The 22,296-nt window shown below is 40.7% G+C and overlaps 2 protein-coding genes across 3 annotated transcripts in view; both read right to left on the bottom strand.

Moving 5' to 3' along the window:
- Nucleotides 1-22,296, bottom strand: part of IL10RA (interleukin 10 receptor subunit alpha) — a 926,736-nt gene that overhangs the window by 530,597 nt on the left and 373,843 nt on the right. The gene's annotated exons all lie outside the window — the stretch shown is intronic.
- UBE4A (ubiquitination factor E4A) overlaps nt 140-22,296 on the bottom strand; it is a 43,671-nt gene continuing 21,514 nt past the window's right edge. The window contains exons 7-16 of one of the 2 annotated variants that reach the window (XM_084974215.1): nt 19,940-20,244; nt 18,521-18,653; nt 17,143-17,330; nt 14,120-14,220; nt 13,894-14,007; nt 11,349-11,523; nt 7,444-7,624; nt 6,887-7,034; nt 5,490-5,647; nt 140-3,169 (exon numbers count right to left, since the gene is read on the bottom strand). In XM_084974215.1, the coding sequence (XP_084830341.1) occupies nt 3,040-3,169; nt 5,490-5,647; nt 6,887-7,034; nt 7,444-7,624; nt 11,349-11,523; nt 13,894-14,007; nt 14,120-14,220; nt 17,143-17,330; nt 18,521-18,653; nt 19,940-20,244 (1,633 nt within the window). In that variant the 3' untranslated portion in view covers nt 140-3,039. 2 annotated transcript variants of the gene reach the window in all.

The following is a 22,296-nucleotide window of genomic DNA, read 5'->3' as shown; positions in this document are numbered from 1 at the left end:
AGGTCAAGTTAGCCAGGCCACACGTTTGATACGACCTTAAAAAAAAAAAGTGAAGTGTAGAGTCCTTGAAGTTTTCAGAAGGATTTCTGAAATTGCCACTGCCTTTTAATACTGTAATAAAGGAAGTGATAACAAAAGGTTGTAAGTCAGATGTTCATTTATTAAATACAAGTTTGAACAAACACCCCCAGGCAAGTTTGATCAGAAGTAACCTTCCTGGAATGTTTCCAAATACAGTTATGTTGATCAAATTTTATTTCAATCAAACTTTTTTGTCATTTTGTTCTTCATTTTCTTTGTTTCTAGGTTTCTTTTCCTGTTTAGCAGTTAGAGCATGTGCATTATTTTCTTACGTGACATCAACAGTGCAGCATCAAGCCTCTGGCTTGTAAAGGCACCCAGTAGACTTATGCTCTGTGCAATGGCTGCTTAGCAACCAGCATCAAATAAAGTAATGAAGCTTTTGTAGGGTGTGATACCAAATAGCAACCGGCACCTTCACCTGCACCATTAAAAAACCTCTGAAGTTTCTTTCACTTTTCAAATATCTATTAAAAACTATATTAAAAAAAACAACAACCCAGATTGCTTGATAAAACCTACTTAAATAATTTTCCAAGTTTAGTATTACCCTCTTAAAAAGCAATACTAGAGCTGATTAAAGAGTCTTCATTTTCCTATCATACCCTAGCAAAGCCAACACACAAAACTTGATATATCAGAAAGTTTGCTCTAATAAGTTTAGAGCTGCTTCTGCATTCTGGATAACACAACACCTCTTTAAGTGTCCAAGTGCATATATAAATACCATGTTGTACCAAGATGATAATTTTTTAGTCTCATTTTTGGGGTGTTCTTAAATTACTTCAAGGAAAGAAAAAAGGCACAGAGGACACCTGGCTTCCTTACCAATAGTGGCCTTAAGCTATGCACTTGTCTTTGTAATGAGTTTAAAGATACTCAGCAGCATTAATGGTGCCATAGCCTTTCATAAAAAGTTTCAGGAAAAGAGCTTTAAAAAAAAAAAACAAAAACAAGCTTGCCAGAAAGGCTTACAATCTGAAGACTAAACACAGAAGTAGAATACAGACACAGATACAAGAGGCAGCATAGAGGTTGTTCAATAGAAAGCCGCTGGGAACAGCTGCCTTCTGAGGTTTTGTGCCCGTTTTTTCTTCCAATTTTCTCCTATAAAATTCTGGTCTTTTCTCCACTTCTTTTAAAAGTCAAAATATCCTATTAGACTGGGTTTGGAAGATAAATACAAGCAGACAGAAGCTTTTTTATATAGTTAATTCTCAGAGATATAAATGAAGATAATAAATATGAAATGAAGCTCATTTTAAGAAATAAATCCTGTCAACCTATATCTTAAAGGCTCAAGGAGCATAGTGAATTATTATCTTACATTCTGGCGTTTGCAAGAGTTCCAGCCAGGCTTTTTCATTTATAAGCACAGCAACAGGCAACATCTACTTTCTATCTAGTGTGGGATGCCCTCCGATTTGAGGGTTTCCAGCTGATACCATCAAAAACACATCAAAGACTGCTTATAACAGCTCGTGCTGGAATTTCATAAAACTACCATCTTATTTGAAACAGGCTGTGGTTAATAATAACGTCCTCTAAATGAAGCAATGACCCCTGTTTCTAGATCATATCGCTTTTCCTGTTAGTTATATTTCAGGCTTAGAGGAATAGTGATACAGACACTCCATAGGGGAATGTGCCTCACTCAGCATGTTAAGCTACACTATTGAGTGGGGAACTCAAGCTCAACTTGTGAAAGTGCAGCCCATCCACCTACTAACTACATAGGGCTAAGTGAATATTTAAAATAGCTGGTGGACAAGGTTGTGCTCAAATTCCTACAATGTTAATTGATGACCTAAGGCTGAGTTAGAAGCAGCTCTCAGAAATCATGTCGTAAGCCCAAACAAACATTAACTATATATATTTTATAGTCTCAGGATTCTGTCTAGAATAAGTGTTAGTAAACATGGCCACATACTACATACATCTTTCTCTGGAAGAGAGAACATAAAGAGATGCTCATTTTACACTAGACCAATATAAAAAAGCATGTGTGTGTGTGTACACACATTGTTGTACCAAGGTGATTTTTTTTTAGACTCATTTTTGAGATATTCTTAAAATGACATTTCTCATGGTTACAATATCTGTTGCCCAACTTTTCTACTCTACTAAACTACTTTTCTGTTCTTTGATTTCCAGAAGGTAAAAAGGGCTCAAAATCCTTCTTTATTTTACCACCTTGGAACTTTTGAATAAAGTGTCAAAACTGCAAATTTGTCTTACCAATCCTCCTAAATATATTATAGGGCTAAGTTTTCTGTGGTAATGACAACCCCACAGGGGAGTGTTTGCCCTCCAAGATATATTTGAATTACAAGATAACACAAAACTAAGAGCTACCAAAGAAGTTGCATAAAATTCCTTTTTTCATCTCATCTATCATCTTATTCAAAAGTCTACTCAAATATCAAGGGGTCTGCTTTTATGTAAAAGGTTATTCTGTGACACTGCAGAGCTGTAACAAGGAAAAGGGCTAAAGTCTGGGTCATGAAGACTAGTAAATACTCTGATAAAACAGGACCTTCTGGTATCAGTTGATCACTGAAATATGTGATATCATATACGTAAGAGTAGTGCTCACCAAAGACGTTGGAGCAGTTCTTAGAAGAGAAAGAGTAAGGTGGCAGGAGGTTTTAGTAGATGAAGTTAATGTAACTTAGGACAGACAGGAAAAGGAAGAGACAGCGAAGGGTGAAAATCAGTAATGATTTCTAAACGTGGTGATGCTATAAGAAGTATAATTTCCTGCAAGCCAGGAGGGCACTGTAAAGTTCTTAGGAATTTTAATTATCGTAATTCGAGCAAGAGCATTCTCTAATTTAGTAAAGAAAGAAAAAAAAAAAAAAAAAAGCAAGAAAAAGGAAAAGAACAGAACCAGAAAGAGAGAAACCACAAACATTTGTTTATCTGGGGTTGGTTTCTGGTTTGTTTAAGTCACAGTATTTATTCAAGTTGCTCCTTTTGTTGTTGCTTCCTCTCTGCGAGCCACCGTTGGATTTTTTCTTTTAGTTCTGTGTTTGGCCGGATCTGGTCCATGGTGAGGGGACTACGGTTAAAGGGATCTGTTTGGTCACTGGGACAAAAAGAGAAAGGGAAATGGGGTTATTTCCGTTAAGTTCTAACATCCTCTGCCAAAAATAGAACACCTGGGTACATCACCTTGAGACTGAAGCTAGAGTGTATTCTGAATCAAGTGCTGACTTGAGGTTAGAAAGATGAGATAAGAGAGTGATCTGGGAAGCCTTTTTGGGCTTTTGTACATGACTTAGCAAATTTTATCTCAACATTGTTCTTCAGGTGATATTTGATTTGATTTCCCTAGGACAGAGACCCTACACTCATATCAGCAGGAAGAGCTCTTTGTAGTTTTAGTGACAGACTCTTGGAACAGTTTAAGATGTTAAGGGATAAAGCCTTGTAGACTGACAATTTAGTTAGCGGATTGCTCTTCAAGTAAACACAGACGATAGCTTCCTGACAGGTAAAATGATTTATAACATACTTCAAGGGCTGATATATCTTCTGTCTTCTGAAGCCACAATAAAATATAAATTCTCACTGACACTTTAGAAAAGACCTACTATCCAGCACAGAATCATGAATATAGTGAGTGCTTAAGAGCAAATACCATCAAGTAGAACATCCTTTTCTTCAATATTAGAAGAAAATTATTTCCCTAGATCTGGGTCAACGTACATAACTTTTTTTTTGGCATGTGAAAGTTCTCAGGCCAGCGATCAAACCTGTGTCACAGGAGTGACTCAAGCTGCTGCAGTGACAATGTCAGATCCGTAACCTGCTGAGCCACAGGAGAACTTCCATAACTTCATTTTATTTTTTATATCTTTATTTTAATTTTTTTTGTCTTTTTGCCTATAACTTCATTTTAAGTAGGCAGAGGGAGTGGGTTGCTACAAAGGCCTGGGTTTGTTCCCCGGCTTGGGGCATTGGGTTAAAGGATCCACTATTGCCGCAGCTGGGGTGTAGGTCACACCCAAGGCTCAGATTCAATCCCTGACCCAGGAACTTCCATAGGCCATGGGTGTGGTCACTTAAAAAAAAAAAAAAAAAAAAAAAGGCAGAATCTCTCTGAACCCATTTCTAGCTAATGCTGCACTTAGAGTAGGCAGGCTGGGGAAAACTCATGGTTGCCATGGCTGAGTACAACAGCTGCAACAGAATGTGGGTTAACCCATATGATGAGTGTAACACCCGAATGAAAAAACCAAAACCCGGAGTTCCCATCGTGGCGCAGTGGTTAACAAATCCGACTAGGAACCATGAGGTTGCGGGTTTGATCCCTGGCCTTGCTCAGTGGGTTAAGGATCCGGCGTTGCTATGAGCTGTGTGTAGGTTGCAGACGCGGCTCAGACCCAGCGTTGCTGTGGCTCTAGTGTAGGCTGGCAGCTACAGCTATGATTAAACCCCTAGCCTGGGAACCTCCATATGCCGCAGAAGCGACCCTAGAAATGGCAAAAAGACAAAACAAACAAACAAAAACAAAACCAAAACCTGTCTTCTATATTTTTTTTTTTTGATTATAGTAAAAATAAACAAGTTTCAAGTCAAGTTATACTCCAGGTTGACCTTTTTTTTTTTGTCTTTTTAGGGCTACACCTGAGACATATGGAAGTTGCCAGGCTAGGGGTCAAATCGGAGCTGCAGGAGTTCCTGTCATGGCAGAGTGGAAAAGAATCCGACTAGGAACCATGAGGTTGCAGGTTTGATCCCTGGCTTTGCTCAGTAGGTTTAAGATCTGGTGTTGCTGTGAACTGTGGTGTACGTCACAAGACGAGGCTTGGATCTGGCGTTGCTGTGGCTCTGGTGTAGGCCGGCAGCTCTAGCTCCAATTAGACCCCTAGCCTGGGAATCCCCATTTGCCTCAGGTATGGCCCTAAAAGGACAAAAGCCAAAAAACAAACAAACAAAAAAAAAACCGAGCTGCAGCTGCCAGCCTATGCTACAGCCATAGTAACAGAGGATCTGAGCTGCATTTGCTACTTACACCACAGCTCAAGGCAAGGCCCGATCCTTAACCCACTGCGTGAGGCCAGGGATAGAACCTGCGTCCTCATGGGTTCGTTACCACTGAGCCACAATGGAAGCTCCAGGTTGACATACTTTATAACATATATTGACAGAAATTATTTCCTCGAGGAAGGAAGAAGTGAAGTTAAAGCCAGCATTTCTCAACAGGGTGTCTGGTTTTGGATGTTTAAATCCTTAACAATCAAGTGATATACCTCTACCAAAATGCCTCCCCAACACATTAATAAATCAACAATATGGGACAGCTACTGTACTACTGGGTGCATAGTACTGTATGGAAGAAAAAGATGATAGCAAACCAATGTACCTCTGTACTCTGAGGCTGCTTTTGGGTGCTGGCTTACCTGAGCAAATGTCTGGCAATGGTGGATCTATCCACAGTGACTCTGGAAGATGGCAGCACCACAGGGTCAGACATCAGTGTGCTCATGATGGGATCCAGGAACTCATCACAGGCATCTGCATAGGTCTCCTCTTCCTGTTGCTGGAGGTCTGCCAGAGACTGAGAACAAACATTGGGTCATTAAGGGGGATTCACAGAGCAGCTGAATTCCAAGGTAATCTTTTTTTTTTTTTTTTTTTTGTCTTTTTGCCTTTTCTAGGGCTGCTCCCAAGGCATATGGAGGTTCCCACGCTAGGGGTCTAAGAGCTATAGCCACCAGCCTACACCAGAGCCACAGCAATGCAGGATCCAAGCCGCATCTGCGACCTACACCACAGTTCACAGCAACGCCGGATCCTTAACCCACTGAGCTTGGCCAGGGATCGAACCCACAACCTCATGGTTCCTAGTCGGATCTGTTAACCACTAAGCCATGACGGGCACTCCTATACCTGAATCTTAAAGGATCATTAATGTTAACAGGAAGAAAAAAACCTATCACATACAACATCCACACTCTGGCAACAGTCCTGTTTTTGTAAATGTCATCATTCAAAAAGGGATGCCGGTTGGAGGGGGTTGTTATTTGCATAATAACAGAGTCATTCATGAAGTCGGTATATGAAAAGCAGTTTCTGGTTTTAGGAACAAACAGGTATAGGAATTTATAAGTGGTGTTGACATTTGATTCCTTCATAACTCTAGTTCCTCAGGGACCCATCTGCCTAAGCTCGAGGCAAAGATGAAATCCAATTCAATAAATAAGTTACTCAGTAAGGGAAGACTAGTATCAATTAGGAAGGTTTTCCATTAGACTCTGTGCCATCGTTTTTCCTTCTTCATAACTGCTAATGGAGCTCTGTCAAGCTCCAAACAAAGGGATTAGCTGAAGACAATACAGTATTTTAATCTTTAAAATGTATGGCTATTCCTATATAAGCCAAGTAGGAACTACAAATACAGAGAACAGAGAAAAAAAAAAAAACCAATAAAAATCAATGACTAAAAGCTACTAATCTTAATTCTAGTCTAAAAAGTTCTATATTAACATTATGGATTTTCTATCTATTGCTAACACTGTACAGAGAAGTTTTCAAAAACAGCCAATAAAAATCTATACATTCTTCTTTTCTAGTAGAAGCTTCTTAAATTATTTTTCTGTTCTTACCCTCATACTGAAAACAATACTATTAAGAATATGGTAGTTCAAATTGTTGACTGACCAGGAAAATGGTCTATTTACATTTTCTCAAAACAATGTTCTTCCCCCAACCCCCCTGAAACTGGTAAAAAGGCAGAACAGCTGAGCTGACAACATGATTTTTACTGAACTAATAAGCAAATTATCCTCCTCGTCACCTTGATTCTCTCTGCTAAGTTGCTGAAAGCCACAATCATATTTCCAGGCTTATTTATTTTCTTCAGGACTCGGACTGTCTGTGCAAAGAGAGTTGGGGAATAGGAGCGTCCATCCTTGGGCACGGTGGCACAGAAGTTCTCCTCATCCCTGGAAGGTCAGCGTCAGAAAGAAACTGAGCATCAGCGACAGGTCAAACGGGGAGATAAAAGATGGGCTGAGGAACAAAGTTCCCCATCCCTTATATACCATGAATGTTCTTTTGATATAGAACGACTTCCTCTAATCTTTAGGAAGGAAATCTATCAAGTATCCTGTGGCCTTAAAAGAATACTGCTTATCTTTGCATAGATCAAGGCAGAATGTTGGAAATTCTAAATAACAAAAGACATACAAAATCTCATTAATTAAAACTGCAAAAGACCCCTTCACCAGCCAACTAGAAACAAACCATTCCTTTTCTATTCTCCACATAACTACCAACCAGTTATTCCATTATCAAAACCCCAAAGTGAAACACGAGCATCCTCTCTGGCCTGCTCAGTTTAAATCCAGGTACCCGAGATTTAGGTAGATGGTGCAGATATCTGAAACGAGCTGCTGGGGCTTGAAGTCAAATTCACTGAAATCCTTGACTTTTAAGGCCCCCATTTTGGGGCCAACCAGATGCTGTAGAAAGTAGTTCAGCATGGAGATGATGCGCTCAGCCAGGAAAGGGTGCACAAAGAGTGATTTGATCTCTGGAAAAAAAAAGCCAAAGTCTCTAAAAACTCAATCCATTAGCAATCTTTAACTTACTATGTCTTACTTTTACTTGGAGACCTCTGGGGGTTGTTATTTTTCGCTGCACCCATGGCACAAGGAACTTCCTAGGCCAGGGATCGAACCCGAGCCACAGCTGTAACCAGAGCTTCAGCAGTGACAATGCCTGATCCTTGACATGCTGAGCCATGAGGGAATCCTTGGGGGGCTGCTATTTTTTTTCATCTATTTTACTTTATTTCATTTTCTTTATTTATTTTTTCAGGGTCACACCTTCAGCACATGGACATTCCCAGCCACAGCCCTGGCCATGGCAATGCAGGATCTGAGCTGCATCTGTGAAATATGCTGAAGCTTGTGGCAATGCTGGATCCTTAATCTTTAAAATGTATGGCCAGGGGTCTAACCTGCATCCTTGGATACTAGTTGGGTTCTTAACCCACTGAGCTACAATGGAGAACTCCTGCTATTTTTTAAAATACACTTTCATCAAAGTAATGTTTAGAAAACATTAGATAAGCAAAAGCAAACAAAATACAAAAACTACTGTTCAGAAGTAAACACTGTTAACATTTTGCTAATATACCCTAGCTTTTTTGTCCATATTTACACAATATACATTTCTAAAACAAGATGGCTATCATATTGTACATATTATGTAACTTATTTTTTTCATTAATGATATAAATATCTTATCATTTTAGTAAATATGGTAGCCACCAGCTACAGATGACTATTTAAATTAAAATTAAACAAAAAATGTAGTTTTTCAGATACACTAGCCGCATTTCAAGTGTTCAATGACCACACATGGCTAATATCTATATATAGTACTTGACAGTCCAGATTTATAGAACATTTCCACCACAGAAAGTTCTGTAGGATAGTGATGGTTTATACCCTTTTTAACAGCTACATAGTTATCCAGTGTGTGACTGTACCATGAGTTATGTATTTACTCTATCTTTATTACTGCTGGACATTACAGTTGCTTTCAATTTTTTCCCTATTATAAGCATTTCACTGATGGATGAACTTCACTGTGTACATGTCTCATTGATTTATTACTTCCTACAACAAATTTGTAAGGAACTGCTAAATCATGGGGCATTAACTCCAAAATAAATAAATAAACTAATACAGGCCAAGTGCAACAAGCCAAGTAGTATGATAAGGCTTGCTTAGCACTGTTCGTTCTTTTTTTGAATTTAAAAAATTTTTACAGCCGCAACTTATGGGATATAGAAGTTCCCAGGCCAGAGACTGAATCTGAGCCACAACTGCAATCTTTTTTATTTTGCTTTTTAGAGCTGTACCTGCGGCATAAAGAAGTTCCCAGGCTAGGCGCTGAATTGGAGCTACAGCTGCCAGCCTACACTACAATGCGGGATCTGAGCCACGTCTGCGACCTACACCACAGATCACGGCAACACTAGATCCTTAACCCACTGAGCAAGGCCAGGGATTGGACCTGCATCCTCATGGATACTACCTGGGTTTGTTACTTCTGAGCCACAATGGGAACTCCAAAATTGTGATCCTTTAATCCACCGTGCCAGGCCAGGAATCGAACCTTTGTCTCCATAGTAACCTGAGCAGCTGTAGTCGGATTCTTAACCCAAAGCACTGCAGCAGGAACTCCACACTGCTGGTCCTTAATTTTTCAATTTTAGTCATTATCTATTGACTCTACTACTGATGAGAGTTTAGTTCTTATTCTTGTCCAAATACAAATTCCCCTAATATATAAGCAAATCTTTGGTTGAATAATTTAGACTTTATATCATTAAGATCATGTAAATGTCATTTATAGCACAACCACACAGTATTCTAATGATTATATATATATATAAAGTAATGTATATACCTTTTTTTTTAAGGGCACACCTGTGGCATATGTAAGTTCCCAGGCTAGGGGTTGAATTGGAGCTACAGCTGTCGGCTTATTCTGCAGCTTGCAGTTAACGTCAGACCCTTAACCCAGTTAGCAAGGCCAAGGATCTAACCTGCATCCTCCTGGATACTATGTTGTGTCCTCAACCCGCTGGGCCACAATGGGAACTCCCATTAAATCTTTTTTTTTTTTTTTTTTTCTTTATAGGGCCGCACCCATGGCATATGGAGGTTCCCAGGCTAGGGGTTGAATCAGAGCTGCAGCCACTGGCCTATGCCACAGCCACAGCAACGCCAGATCCGAGCCGAATCTACGACCTACACCACAGCTCATGGCAACACTAGATCCTTAACTCACTGAGAGAGGCCAGGGATCGAACCCGCAACCTCATGGCTCCTAGTTGGATTTGTTTCCGCTGCGCCATGATGGGAACTCCCCCATTAAATCTTTGTAAACCTTCCACCAGAAATGTAAAAACTCTCAAAGATATTTTTTGGAGATGCTCTTTCTGGAAGCTTCCATCCATCACTCCAATATGGACTCCTTGTTCTATGGGCCTATGGTGTGGTGCCACACAAGGTTCCTCCACCTGTGAACTTGCCTGAGGACTTGCTTTGCATTTTTCTCACAGGATTCTACTTTCCTCCTTTTGGGTTTACTGTCTCCTGTCTCATTTTGATGGAGTATATTTATCTTTTCATAGGTTCCCAAGAAAGGGTACATTAGAAGTAAATCTGACATCTTTATGTCTCAAAGTGTCCTTACATTTTACCCTCAAACAAAATTGACAGTTTGACTGGCTACAGTATTCTAGGCCGAAAAGATATTTGTCTTTAGGACTGTGTTCCAGCTTCGAATGTCCCTGTTGGAAAATTCAAAGACATGTTGATGTTTAAATCATTGTACATGACCTGATTTTCCTCTGGGACCTTTGATGATCTTCTCTTTACCCTGATTTTCTGAAATACCACAGGGATCAAACCCATGCCACAGCAGCAACCCAAGCTGACAATGTCAGATCTTTAACTTACTGTGCTACCAAGGGCTTTACTTCTTCTTCTTCTTCTTCTTTTTTGCTTCTTAGGGCCGCCTCCTATGGCATATGGAGGTTCCCAGGCTAGGGGTCTAATCGAAGCTACAGCTTACAGCTGCTGGTCTACCACACAGCCACAGCAATGCAGGATTCGAGCTGTGTCTGTGACCTACACCACAGCTCACGGCAAAGCCGGATCCTTAACCCACTGAGCTTGGCCAGGGATCGAACCCGCAACCTCATGGTTCCTAATTGGATTAATTTCCGCTGTGCCACTTTGGGAACTCCTTAATTTCTTTTTAAAATACAAAGTCTTGCCGTGTGTTTTCTACTTACAGCACGTCTCAATTCAGACTAGTCACAATTTAAATGCTTGACAGCCACATGTGGCGAGTGACTACTAAACTGGACGGTGCAATTGTAGAGGAAGTAGAGATAACTGTCTTGGTTTAATCTACCACATTTAACCAAGGTTTACAAATATTTTTCAGCTTAACACATTTACCCCAGGATATATTTATATGTCTAACTTGTCCTCAAGAAAAATGATTCTAACTTATGCTTTCTGCCAGCTGTGAGGGTGACCATTTCCTCATTCCCATGTCAACAACGGACATCATTCTTTTTGAAGTTTCTTTAGTGATTCACTTCCTCTCAGACTGTGGAGGAGGATACAGTCACCAGAGTCTGCATTCTTAGTCTCAGCTGGGCTGAACCCTCAAATGAAGCAGATCTTGACCACTGCATCTTTTAAGAAAGTGTTCTGTATCCTTACCTGATGTCAGAAAAGCAAGGGTACCAATTGTTTCATTGGACATGATGTTATGGAAACGTGCCAGCTGTCCAAACATCTGTAGGCCAGCCTCCTTTTCTCGGCGGGCTTCTGGAGTCAGACTATCCCATTCACCACGGTCCTTCTCAATCTGCTGAATCTTTATCTTGCTCAAATACTACAGAAACCAGGGGTGGAATGTATCAGAGAAGAAAGTGTATTGAACGGAAGATGATTATTTAAGAGGTTCTATGTCCTATTAAAATCTAGTCCAAAAGCTAGGGAAACCAGGGACTATATAAGAGAAATGAGGCTTTATTTCTCAGCACAGGTTGAAGTTTAAAAAGAAATTGTGGGAAAAAAAGAAAAAAAAAATTATCCCTCTATATGGATTTTTTTCAGCCTGGGTAGACTTATGGATAATTCTCCTGGAAATATTATAGTCTAAAAAATAGAAAGGATGATAAATAGTATAAGAAAACTTGGTAAAAACAAATAGGCTACAGGGCAAAAAGAGGATGATTCCTTCCTGAGAGTTGAAAAATAAAAGATAAACAGCAGGAGTTCCCTTGTGATGCAGTGGATAAAGGATCCAGCATTGTCACTGCAGCGGCTCAGGTCACTGCTGTGGCATGGGTTTCATCCCTGGCCCAGAAACTTGCACATGCTATGGGTGCAGCCAAAAAAAGGGAAAGGGATAAATAAAAGATATGAAATGCTCATTAAAACAAAACCAAAAACCAACACTGCAAAACTGTTTATCAAGGAGTTCCCATAGTGGCGCAGCAAAAACGAATCTGACTAGAAACCATGAGGTTGTGGGTTCAATCCCTGGCCTTACTCGGTGGGTTAAGGATCCAGCATTACCGTGAGCTGTGGTGTAGGTCGAAGACGTGGCTTGGATCCTGTGTTGCCGTGGTTGTGGCGTAGGCTGGAGTCTACAGCTCCATTTCAACCTCTAGCCTGGGAACCTCCATATGCCATGGGTGCGGCCCTAAAAAGACAAAAAAACTGTTTATCAAAAAACAAAGCTGAGGGGTTCCTCTTGTGGCTCAGCAGTAATGATCCCGACTAACATCCATGAGGATGCAGGTTCAGTCCCTGTTTTCGCTCAGTAGGTTGAAGGATGTGATGTTGCTGTGAGCTGTGGTACAGGTCCCAGATGTGGCTCATATCTGGTATTGCTGTGGCTGTGGCTGTGGCTGTGGCTGGCAGCTACAGCTCTGATTTGACCTCTAGCCTGGGAACTTCCATATGCTGTAGGTGTGGCCTTAAAAAGACAAACAAGAAACAAAACCAAAACCAAAACAAAACAAAAAACAAAGCTCAGAGTTCCTGTTGTGGCTCAACGTTTAAGGACCCAATGTTGTCTCTGTAAGGAGGAAGGGGTTTTTTTGGGTTTCTTTTTCAGGCTGCGCCTGCAGCATATAGAAGTTCCCAGGTTCAGGGTCTAATTAGAGCTGCAGCTGCCGGCCTACACTGCAGCCACAGCAACACAGGATCCGAGTTGCATCTGTGACCTACATCACAGCTCACGGCAATACCGGATCCTTAACCCACTGAGTGAGGCCAGGGATCAAACCCCCATCCTCGTGGATACCAATCAGGTTCTTAACCTCCTAAACCACACTGGGAACTCCAGGATGCAGGATTAATCCCTGGCCTTGCTCAGTGCATTAAGGATCTGGTACTGCTGCAAGCTGTACTAGGATGCAGCTCGGATCTGGTGTTGCTGCAGCTGTAGTGTAGGCCACAACTGCAGACTCCTGATATGGCCCAGGTACTTTCATATGCCAACAGCTATTTTAGAAACATTCCAAATAGGGACTTGTGGAATTCCACTGTGGCTCAGTGGTAACGAACCTGACCAGTATCCACGAGAATTCAGGTTCCATCCCTGGCCTCTTGTTCAGTGAGTTAAGGATCTGGCAATGAAGTGAGCTGTGGCATAGGCTGCAGACGTGGCTCAGATCTGGTGTTGCTGTGGCTGCGACATAGGCCAATGGCTACAGCTCCAATTTGACTCCTAGCCTGGGAACTTGCATATGCCTTGGGTGCAGCCCTAAAAAGACAAAAAAGAAAAAAAAAATTGGAATCTTCTAGGAGAAAAAGAAAAAAAAAAATCAGAATCTTCTAGGCAAGACTCATTGCCTTGGTGAGCCACTGTTAACTGATGTTTTGGAATGGAAGAAAGGCTGAAAGTCACTGACTGAATGAAGATCCTCTGATTTCTTTCTGTAGTGCTGGACTGATTAGTTCTGTCACTGTACCTTAGTTTGGCCTTTCACATTTCCTTGTCAACTCTCTGCCAAAGTATCATCCTAGCTCATAAGGCTTTGATGACCCTTGATCTTAGTCTCTAATAGAACAATACCTGTCAAACCTGACAATGGTAAGATTGGAAGTAATTACTACTTGCAAATTTTTTGTGTCCAAGACTGGTACTAGGGGCACAAGGATTGCTCTATTATGACTAAGCAGTAAAAAATATGTATGATGGTATATAAGGGCAGTTAAATCTGGATTTAATTTTTTTTTTTTTTTTTACCTGTATGGCTTCATCCAAAAGGAAGATGGCATCATTCATTAGCAGGTTAAGAAAGCGGAGGAAAAGTGGGGGATTCATGGCTTCTAAATTCTTAGAGGCATAGTCAGCCAAATCCTGTAAGTCCCAGCCGAAGAGAAAACCATTTTAGAACTGAGCCACAACCCACTGGGGCTTATCTGGAGCAAAACTCAGATAATTCAATTTTGGTTTCACCAAACTCTCTTACCTTAATGCTCTCTCGATAGTTATCTGTGCCCCACATGTACCTGAGGATGGGATACATGGGACGGCGGTAATTAAACTTCTGCTCAAATTGATGGGGGTCTCCTGGAATAAGGCAAGAGCAAAAGTGGTGTTATTAGAGAAAGAGTGAGAGCTTACGTCTATCTGCAACCATTTTCTCTTATTCTGAATGTATCAAAGGCTACTGGCAAAACCTGCCTTGGGAGTTTATAAAGGCCTAGAATCATAGCCAAGTGTTTGCTGATTTCCTCACAGACAGTGCAAGAGGGAGACAGATACAAAGAATACCACAGGCAGAAAAGGACAAGGACTGAGCCGCACAAGAACAGCCAAGGGAAACAAGTGCTTCCACATTTAAATGTAGGATGCTTATCAGACTCTGCATGAGGCCTCAGCTGGCCATTGTGGCAGGGACAGCCACATGCAGAACGGGCTAAGTAATCCTCACATTCTTCATAGTTAACATCCCAACTCTGTGGCCAACTGGCTTTTGATTACTCTGAAAAATCAGGCCAGGAGCTAAAAAAAATCTGAGGCCTATACTGCTTTTAACATACCAAAGATCCCAATGGAGTTCTATAGGCTGTGTCATATAATAAAGGAGGAGTATGGGATTTGGAGTCAGAATACTTAGGTTTTTCATTTGGCTCCACTTAATGCAAGTCTCAATCTTTTTCAACTTCCACTTACTCAGAAAATAAAGTAGGAAGTATAATATGCCCTCTACTATTACAAGCAAAGGATTATAGCGATCATATAATAAGATAATTGCAATGACTTATTGTGCAGCATACACACACACACACACGCACACAAAATGAAGATTTATCTATTTATTTGCTTACATCTGCAGTATATGGAAGTTCCAGGGCTAGGGACTGAATCTTAGCCACAGCTGCATCCTACATCACAGCTACAGCAACTCCGGATACTTAACCTACCATGCCATAGCAGGAACTCCACAAAATGAAGATTTATACACACGAACTCAATCATTAGTTCAACTCCTTTTACAAACGAGAAAGCTAAGTCTCAGATATGAGCAAATAACAAAGTCAAAATTCAGATATGGGAGTTCCCATCGTGGTTCAGCAGTAACAAACCTAACTAGTATTCACAAGGACACAGGTTCGATCCCTGGCCTCACTCAGTGGGTTAAGGATCCAGCATTGCTGTGAGCTGTGGTGTAGGTCGAGGACATAGTTCAGATCCTGCATTGCTGTGGCTGTGGCACAGGCCAGCAGCTACATCTCGGATTTTGACCCCTAGCCTGGGTACTTCAATATGCCACTGGTGTGGCACTAAAAAGACAAAAAATAAAATTAAAAAAAATTCAGCCATGGAAAAGCAGCCAGTAAGATGTTAAATGTCTCTGTCATTGGATGGTAGGAAATTCCCTTTAAACGGGGTCTTATATAACTGCTTTGCATACCTTGTTTACTGGGTGAGATGGGGTACTTACTATCTACTCAAACATAACATTTCAGGGTTCGATCTCAAAAGGCCATGAGGGAAAGGGAATGCTGCTGTTTGTTACTTATTTACTTAATTTTTTTTTTTTTTTTTTTGTCTTTTCTAGGGCTACTTCCCTTGGCATATGGAGGTTCCCAGGCTAGGGGTTTAATTGGAGCTGTAGCCGCCAGCCTACACCACAGCCACAGCAACGCTGGATCCTAACCCACTGAGCAAGGCCAGGGATCTAACTGGTAACCTCATGGTTCCTAGTCAGATTCGTTAACCACTGTGCCATGACGGGAACTCCTAAAAAATTTTCTTATTATAGTTGATTTACAATGTTCTGTCAATTTCTGCTGTACAGCAAAGTGACCTAGTTATACATTTATATACATTCTTTTTATTTAAAAATTTTTTTTTTTTTTTGGTCTTTTTAGGGCCGCACATGGGGCACACAGAGATTCCCAGGCTAGGTGTCTAATTGGAGCTATAACTGCTAGCCTACACCACAGCCACAGCAAGGCCAGATCCGAGCCGCATATGCAACCTACACCACAGCTCACGGCAATGCTGGATCCTTAACCCACTGAGCGAGGCGACGCTGGATCCTCTAACCCTAAACCTCATGGTTCCCAGTCAGATATGTTTCCGCTGTGCCAGGATGGGGAATCCTTCTTTTTAAAATGATTTTTATTTTTTTCCACTATAGCTGGTTTACAGTGTTCCGTCAATTTTCTACTATACAGCAAGGCGACCCAGTCACACATACGTATACATTCTTTTTTCTCACATTATCATGCTCCATTATAAGTGACTAGAGGGAGTTCCTTTCCTGGCTCAGCCATTAACTAACTCGACTAGGATCCATGAAGATGCTGATTTGATCCCTGGCCTCGCTCTGTGGGTTAAGGACCTGGTGTTGCTGTGAGCTGTCGTGTGGATTGCAGACACGGCTTGGATCCCGCATTGCTGTGGCTGTGGTGTAGGCTGGCGGCTACAGCTCCGATTCGACCCCTAGCCTGGGAACTTCCAGATGCCGCAAGTGCAGCCCTAAAAAGCAAAAAAAGCAAAAAAAAAAAAAAAAAAAAAAAAAAAGTCATTAGATATAAACTATTTTTTTCTCATTATCCTCCATCATGTTTTATCACTGGCTGTTATTTTTAATCTAACAATTAAACTGTAGGAGGTTAGACAGTCTGGATAAGATAAAAGAATATCTCAATCAGAATATCTCATTATCCACCATTCTGTAATTTTGAGGCACAAAAAAATAAAGACCCAGATTTTAATTGTATAGCCTAATTTGTTTGAGTATGAGTCTATCAAAACAATACAGTAAAGCTGATAAGAGTATGTGACTTTCTTTTTTAAAGTGAGACAGACCTGATTCTACAACTTAGCAACAAATTAAAGAGACAATGTGAAGAAAAAGCACTTAGCATCAAGGGTGGCACACAATAGGTATTTAATAATTGATGGCTTATGATATTTTCCTGACATTTAAATATTGATTAAATGATGGATCAGCTTCTCAGTTCTGGATTGCTGTACCTGTAAACTCAATGTCCACAAAGACCTTGATTAGAGCTTCTGCAAGGTGGGCTGCATAGGCAAAGTTGCAGAACACACGTTTCCGGTGGAACACACTGGATACCAAGGGATTTGGGGTCTGATCCAGGTGGGGCATCACTGCTTCCAACACCTCTGCCAGTTTGGCCCTTAAGTGGGGATTCTTCATCCTACGAACAGGGCAGAAAGGAAACTGAGCAGGCAGAAAACTCCCAAATTTATAACTACCTCTTGACATGAGGAGCCAAAACATCCTATTACAACCTATACAGGAAATTACAGGGAAACAAAACAAAACAACAAGCTCTGCAGTTCTATGTTTTTTTTTTTTTTTTTTTTTTTTGGCTGTACCTGTGGCATTATGGAAGTTCCCAGGCCAGGGCTCAAATCACAGCTGCAGCTGCAGGTCTACGTTACAGCCATGGCAACACCGGATCCGAGCCGCATGTGTGACCTATGCTGCAGCATGTGGCAACATCAGATAACCCACTGAGCGAGGTCAGGGGTCGAACCTGCATCCTCACGGACACTATGTCAGGTTCTCACTCACTAAGCCACAACAGGAACTCCAGTACTTGAATTTCTATTTAATGCTTTGCTATTCTGTTTACTTCTCTAAAGTAATATATTATATACTGTTTACTATTCTTTAAGAGCTTCACCTGGGGCAAACTTGCCTTTCCAAGCTTTCTGAGGATAAGGGCCAGGATATAATTATTCCATGTTACTTACAACACATACCATGTGTGCCTAATATTTGTTGACTTATGACTTCTCATTAGGTCTGCTCAGCTCACTGAAGGACTGGCTTCTACCTACTTCTCACTGACACGGCTCAGGGGACTGTGAATCTCTTCTTTGTGCAGCGAATCCTCACTTACGTACACAGGTTCCTGTGGCCTACCACCAAAAATCAGAGAAGCAACTCTGCTGGTCAGGGAACAGCTTCCTTTGGGAAAGAAGCTATGAATGGGAAGACTTGAGATCAGAGAGCATTTACCCAAGTTTACTGCTCATCCAACCCAGAATTTCACGAGCAAACTTTGTTATCATACATTAGAAGGTCATTAGCACCTGGAAAGGTCTCTGGCATTAAGGTAACTATTTTAACCAGGGACTAGCAGTGGAATTCCCATCAGGTACCTTATATGCAGGTTCAAATTCTCTGTGGGCAAAGTCCTTTGTTTATTATGCCTCTCAAGAGTGGGATTTTGGGCTACCATAAGGATGGTCAGCTGATTCATTAGTGTTAACACAACTTCTGAAGGCAACCCCTTATGATTCAGGCTTGTTTATTTCTTGGTCTTCTGAATGTTTTGCAGCTCTAAACTGTGACAGAGCCATGCTTTCAGCACTTCACCTTTCTATGCTTCCAGTGAAAATGGTGATAAAGTGAAGGACATGTTCCAGAGAATCTGCTGATGTCTCCAAGATGTCATCGGCAAAGCGGCGGAGAAAAATGAGGAAATCACCCAAGTTATCTGCAAAAAATTCTGAAAAATAAAATATTAATTAGAATTAGCCAAACATCTGACTCTCTATATTAAGCAATATTTAAATTTCTCCCCTTCACTTAGTGAAGGTTCAAAAAACCCCAAATGTCTTGGAGGTACTAGGAATGGCAATAAATTAATAAATCTAGAATCTCCTTTAAATGTAAGGCAATTTTTATTTTCATTCAAGTAAAGAGAAGAGTAGAAACATAAAATGTTAACACACGAGTGCAATTTAAGAAAGTATAGTGATATGCATATATTTCCACACTCAAGCTTAACTCTGCGTTAATTAACCCTTTAGATGAAGAATCCTGAATAGAGATGAATACATTAGATGACTATGGTCATCAGTCTCCAGGGTCCTCCAATGGTCCTTGCCTTCTAGTATTTATGCCCTTGTGTATCTCCTCCTATACTATTCCAGGGTAGGAGATAAACCATGAGGCACACAGAAGTAATGGCATGTCATTTCCAAAATTAGGCTATAAAACAGCTTCCATTTTGGTTTCTTGCTCTGAGGGAAGTCAGCTGCCATACCATGAGCAGTACTAAGGAAAGATTTGTGTGGCTTGGAAAAGAAGCCAGCAAGCAACTGAGGTCTGCCAACAACCACATGACTAGGCCTGTAAGCAGATCCTCCAGCTTGGGTCAAGTCTTTTGATTCCTATGGTCCTGGTGGACAGCTTGGCTACAACCTCATGGGAGACCAGAGTCAGAACCAAGCAGCTAAGCTGCTCCTGGATTCCTGACCCACAGAAACACTGTGTGAGATAATGTTTGTGGTTTTAAGTTGTTACGTTTTGGGGTAACTTGTTACCCAGCAATAGATGACCAGCACAGTGATCAAGAACATTTAACCTGATTTTGACTGAGAGTATCTGCCAATCTCTTATCAACATACATATACAATCTCCCTTCTGGGTTAACCAACAGACGATTTTTTTTCCCTAAAGAACAGCATAGAGGGAGGATTAGACAGATAAATTTATAAGTTGAATAACAAAAACATTAATGATAGAAACTAATAGCTCTGAAAACCCTGACTGCACTTTATCCTTTGAAGACTATCTTCTGATCTGCACAGTAGTGGGGACACAAGGCTGAGGAATAAGTTGCCAGTTTCCCCAAGCTCTGACCAATAGACATTATCTACAAGTTTGAGTTGTTTCTCCAAAAACAGCTGAATAACTAAGGAAGGATATTTTGAGGATTAAACTTCCAAAGTGACCCAGTTAAACTTAGATGGTTATAAATAGGAAGTTCCCAAGAGACAGCCTGCTTACCTGGCACATAAGCCAAAGAACTGTAGCCATCTGGCAAAGGGAAAGTTAGCTCTATTGGCTGTGAGCCCTCATTGCCGATGGCCAGCTGAACTAAGAGAACAGCCATGGACACCTGCAAATTTAGGCAGTTTTGTAGCATCTGTGGCTCAGTCATGGCAGTCTTGGTAGAAAGATAGATGGTCATCAGTCGTTCAAACTGCTCACGGAGGTTGTCAGCAGCAGGGCTAGAACTTTGCTGAGCATCCCGCCAGGCTATCTGCAGCCGATGCAGATTTTGGTTGATTTTTACCATCTGATCATGCAACCTGCCCCCAAGAAAGCAAAAGAGACTGGGTCAGGAGTCTTATATAGGGACAGACTGTTTCAGAAAAACAAATTCTCATTTATTTATTCTAGTATTCCCTTTTAGGATGTAGGAAGCTGCAACTGTGATGACACAGAAGGCACTCACAAAAGTTACTGCCAGGACAGAGGCAGGGGGTAGAGCACCAAGAAAATGTTACCAGGTATTCAATGTAATCGACTCAATTACATACAGTTAGTAGCCTTCAGCTGAAATGCTGCATCGAAAGAACCGTGACTTGGTTGAGTAGGGTGTAGACTGAACTGTTATTACATGTAATAAGTAATGATTAGGCAAAGTACAAAAAGCCCAATAGGATAGTCTGACACCACATAAGTGCAATGATTGTACGTGGACTTGGTTATATGGACAGTTGTTCTATGGCTAGTAGAGAACTAAAGTTGGTGAAAAAGGAATCTCAGTTAGTAATGACCACATACAAACTAGTAGCCACTAGGAGGGAACCTAAGAGCAGCTTCCAATCTTCTATTCAATAAAATAAACGGTCAGCCAAATGGTCTCCACTGAAATGAAGACCCATAATTCAATGTTCTGGGTAGTTGTGTCTATGTGTACAGTTCAAAGTCATCCTCTTTGGCTCTGTGGGTTATGTCTAGGGTTAGCTAGCCAATACTGGGAAACTAGATGACATTCATTTTTGTGTTTGATGCTAGGCAGCTGAACAGGTTAAACACATGCTAAATTGCTATCATCTCATTTAAAATGTCAATGACAGGGATAGAAAAAATCTCTAATAAAGATGTAATTTCACTTTTCCAGAAATTTGCTGAGTTTTGAAAATACTGTGTCACTTTAAGAATCCTGAGAAGGCATTAAGAATTGCTGTCCTCCACAGAAAAGAAAATCATAGACTTGGAAAATAGACTTGTGGCTGCCTGATGGGAGAGGGAGGGAGTGGGAGGGATCGGGAGCTTGGGGTTATCAGACACAACTTAGTATAGATTTACAAGGAGATCCTGCTGAGTAGCACTGAGAACTATGTCTAGATACTCATATTGCAACAGAACAATGGGTGGGGGAAAAATGTATACATGTAAGGATAACTTGATCCCCTTGCTGTACAGTGGGGAAAAAAAAAAAAAAAGTAAAGAAGGAATGAAATCTCAAATTTTTAAACTCGACGGGTTTTGAACTTAATATTTTTGCCCAGAGCATGTCCTGGGCTAATTTTTGTTGTTTAGCCTGGAAGACATAATATAACTATGAGAAAAAAAAGCAGGAGTAAGTTATTGATTCATTAAAGATGTTCATACTTCTCAAAAAAAAAAAAAAAGAGATAAAGCATTTTAGTCTTTTCTTCTCTGACTTCTTCCTCTGACAGAATTGCAGGGAAGCAGGGTAAACAGGGTCAGAGAAGGAAAACACAAAAAGAAAAAAAAAAAAGGTGTTTGTTGTACTATCTTCTCTACTATTATAATTCCTAATAAAACAAAATTATAAAAAAAAAAAAAGAATTGCTGTTCTTAGTTCCCCTTCCTATAGTAGTAACTTTGAGAATGTAGCTATCTTCTCCTCTTATTTATACTTGTCACCATCAGCTAAATAGCAGGGAAAAGCAAAATCACAGAATGACATATGGTTAGCCAGAACTATTTCTAGAAGTCATACACTTTAGCTCTCAAATCAAATCTTCACACTTCCAGAATCCTCTTTATCTTTAATAACATGGATTTTTTTGGGGGGGGGGCATGCCTGTGGCATGTGGAAATTCCTGGGCCAGGGACTGAATCTATGCCATAGCAGTGACCTGAGCCACAGCAGTGGCAACGCCAGATCTTTAACTGCTAGGCTACCACAGAACTCTGATACATAGATCTTTTATGGTCCTACTGATCTTATTGAAATACCCTATACACATTTCTTTTCTTTCTTTTTTATTTTAAAGAGCATGTATTTTCTTTCAAAAAATTTTATGGCTGCACTTATGTGGCATATGGAAGTTCCTGGGCCAGGGACTGAATCCGAGCCTTAGCTGTGATCTACGCTGAAGCTG

This window comes from Sus scrofa, chromosome 9 (genome assembly GCF_054392235.1).
Source record: "Sus scrofa isolate SSC_HxYL_T2T_F1_AM1 chromosome 9, Sscrofa_HxYL_maternal_Yorkshire_Landrace_v2.0, whole genome shotgun sequence".
Lineage (NCBI taxonomy): Eukaryota > Metazoa > Chordata > Mammalia > Artiodactyla > Suidae > Sus > Sus scrofa.
The sequence above is the reverse complement of the archived record's forward strand: the minus strand, read 5'-3'. Positions and strand labels throughout refer to the sequence as shown.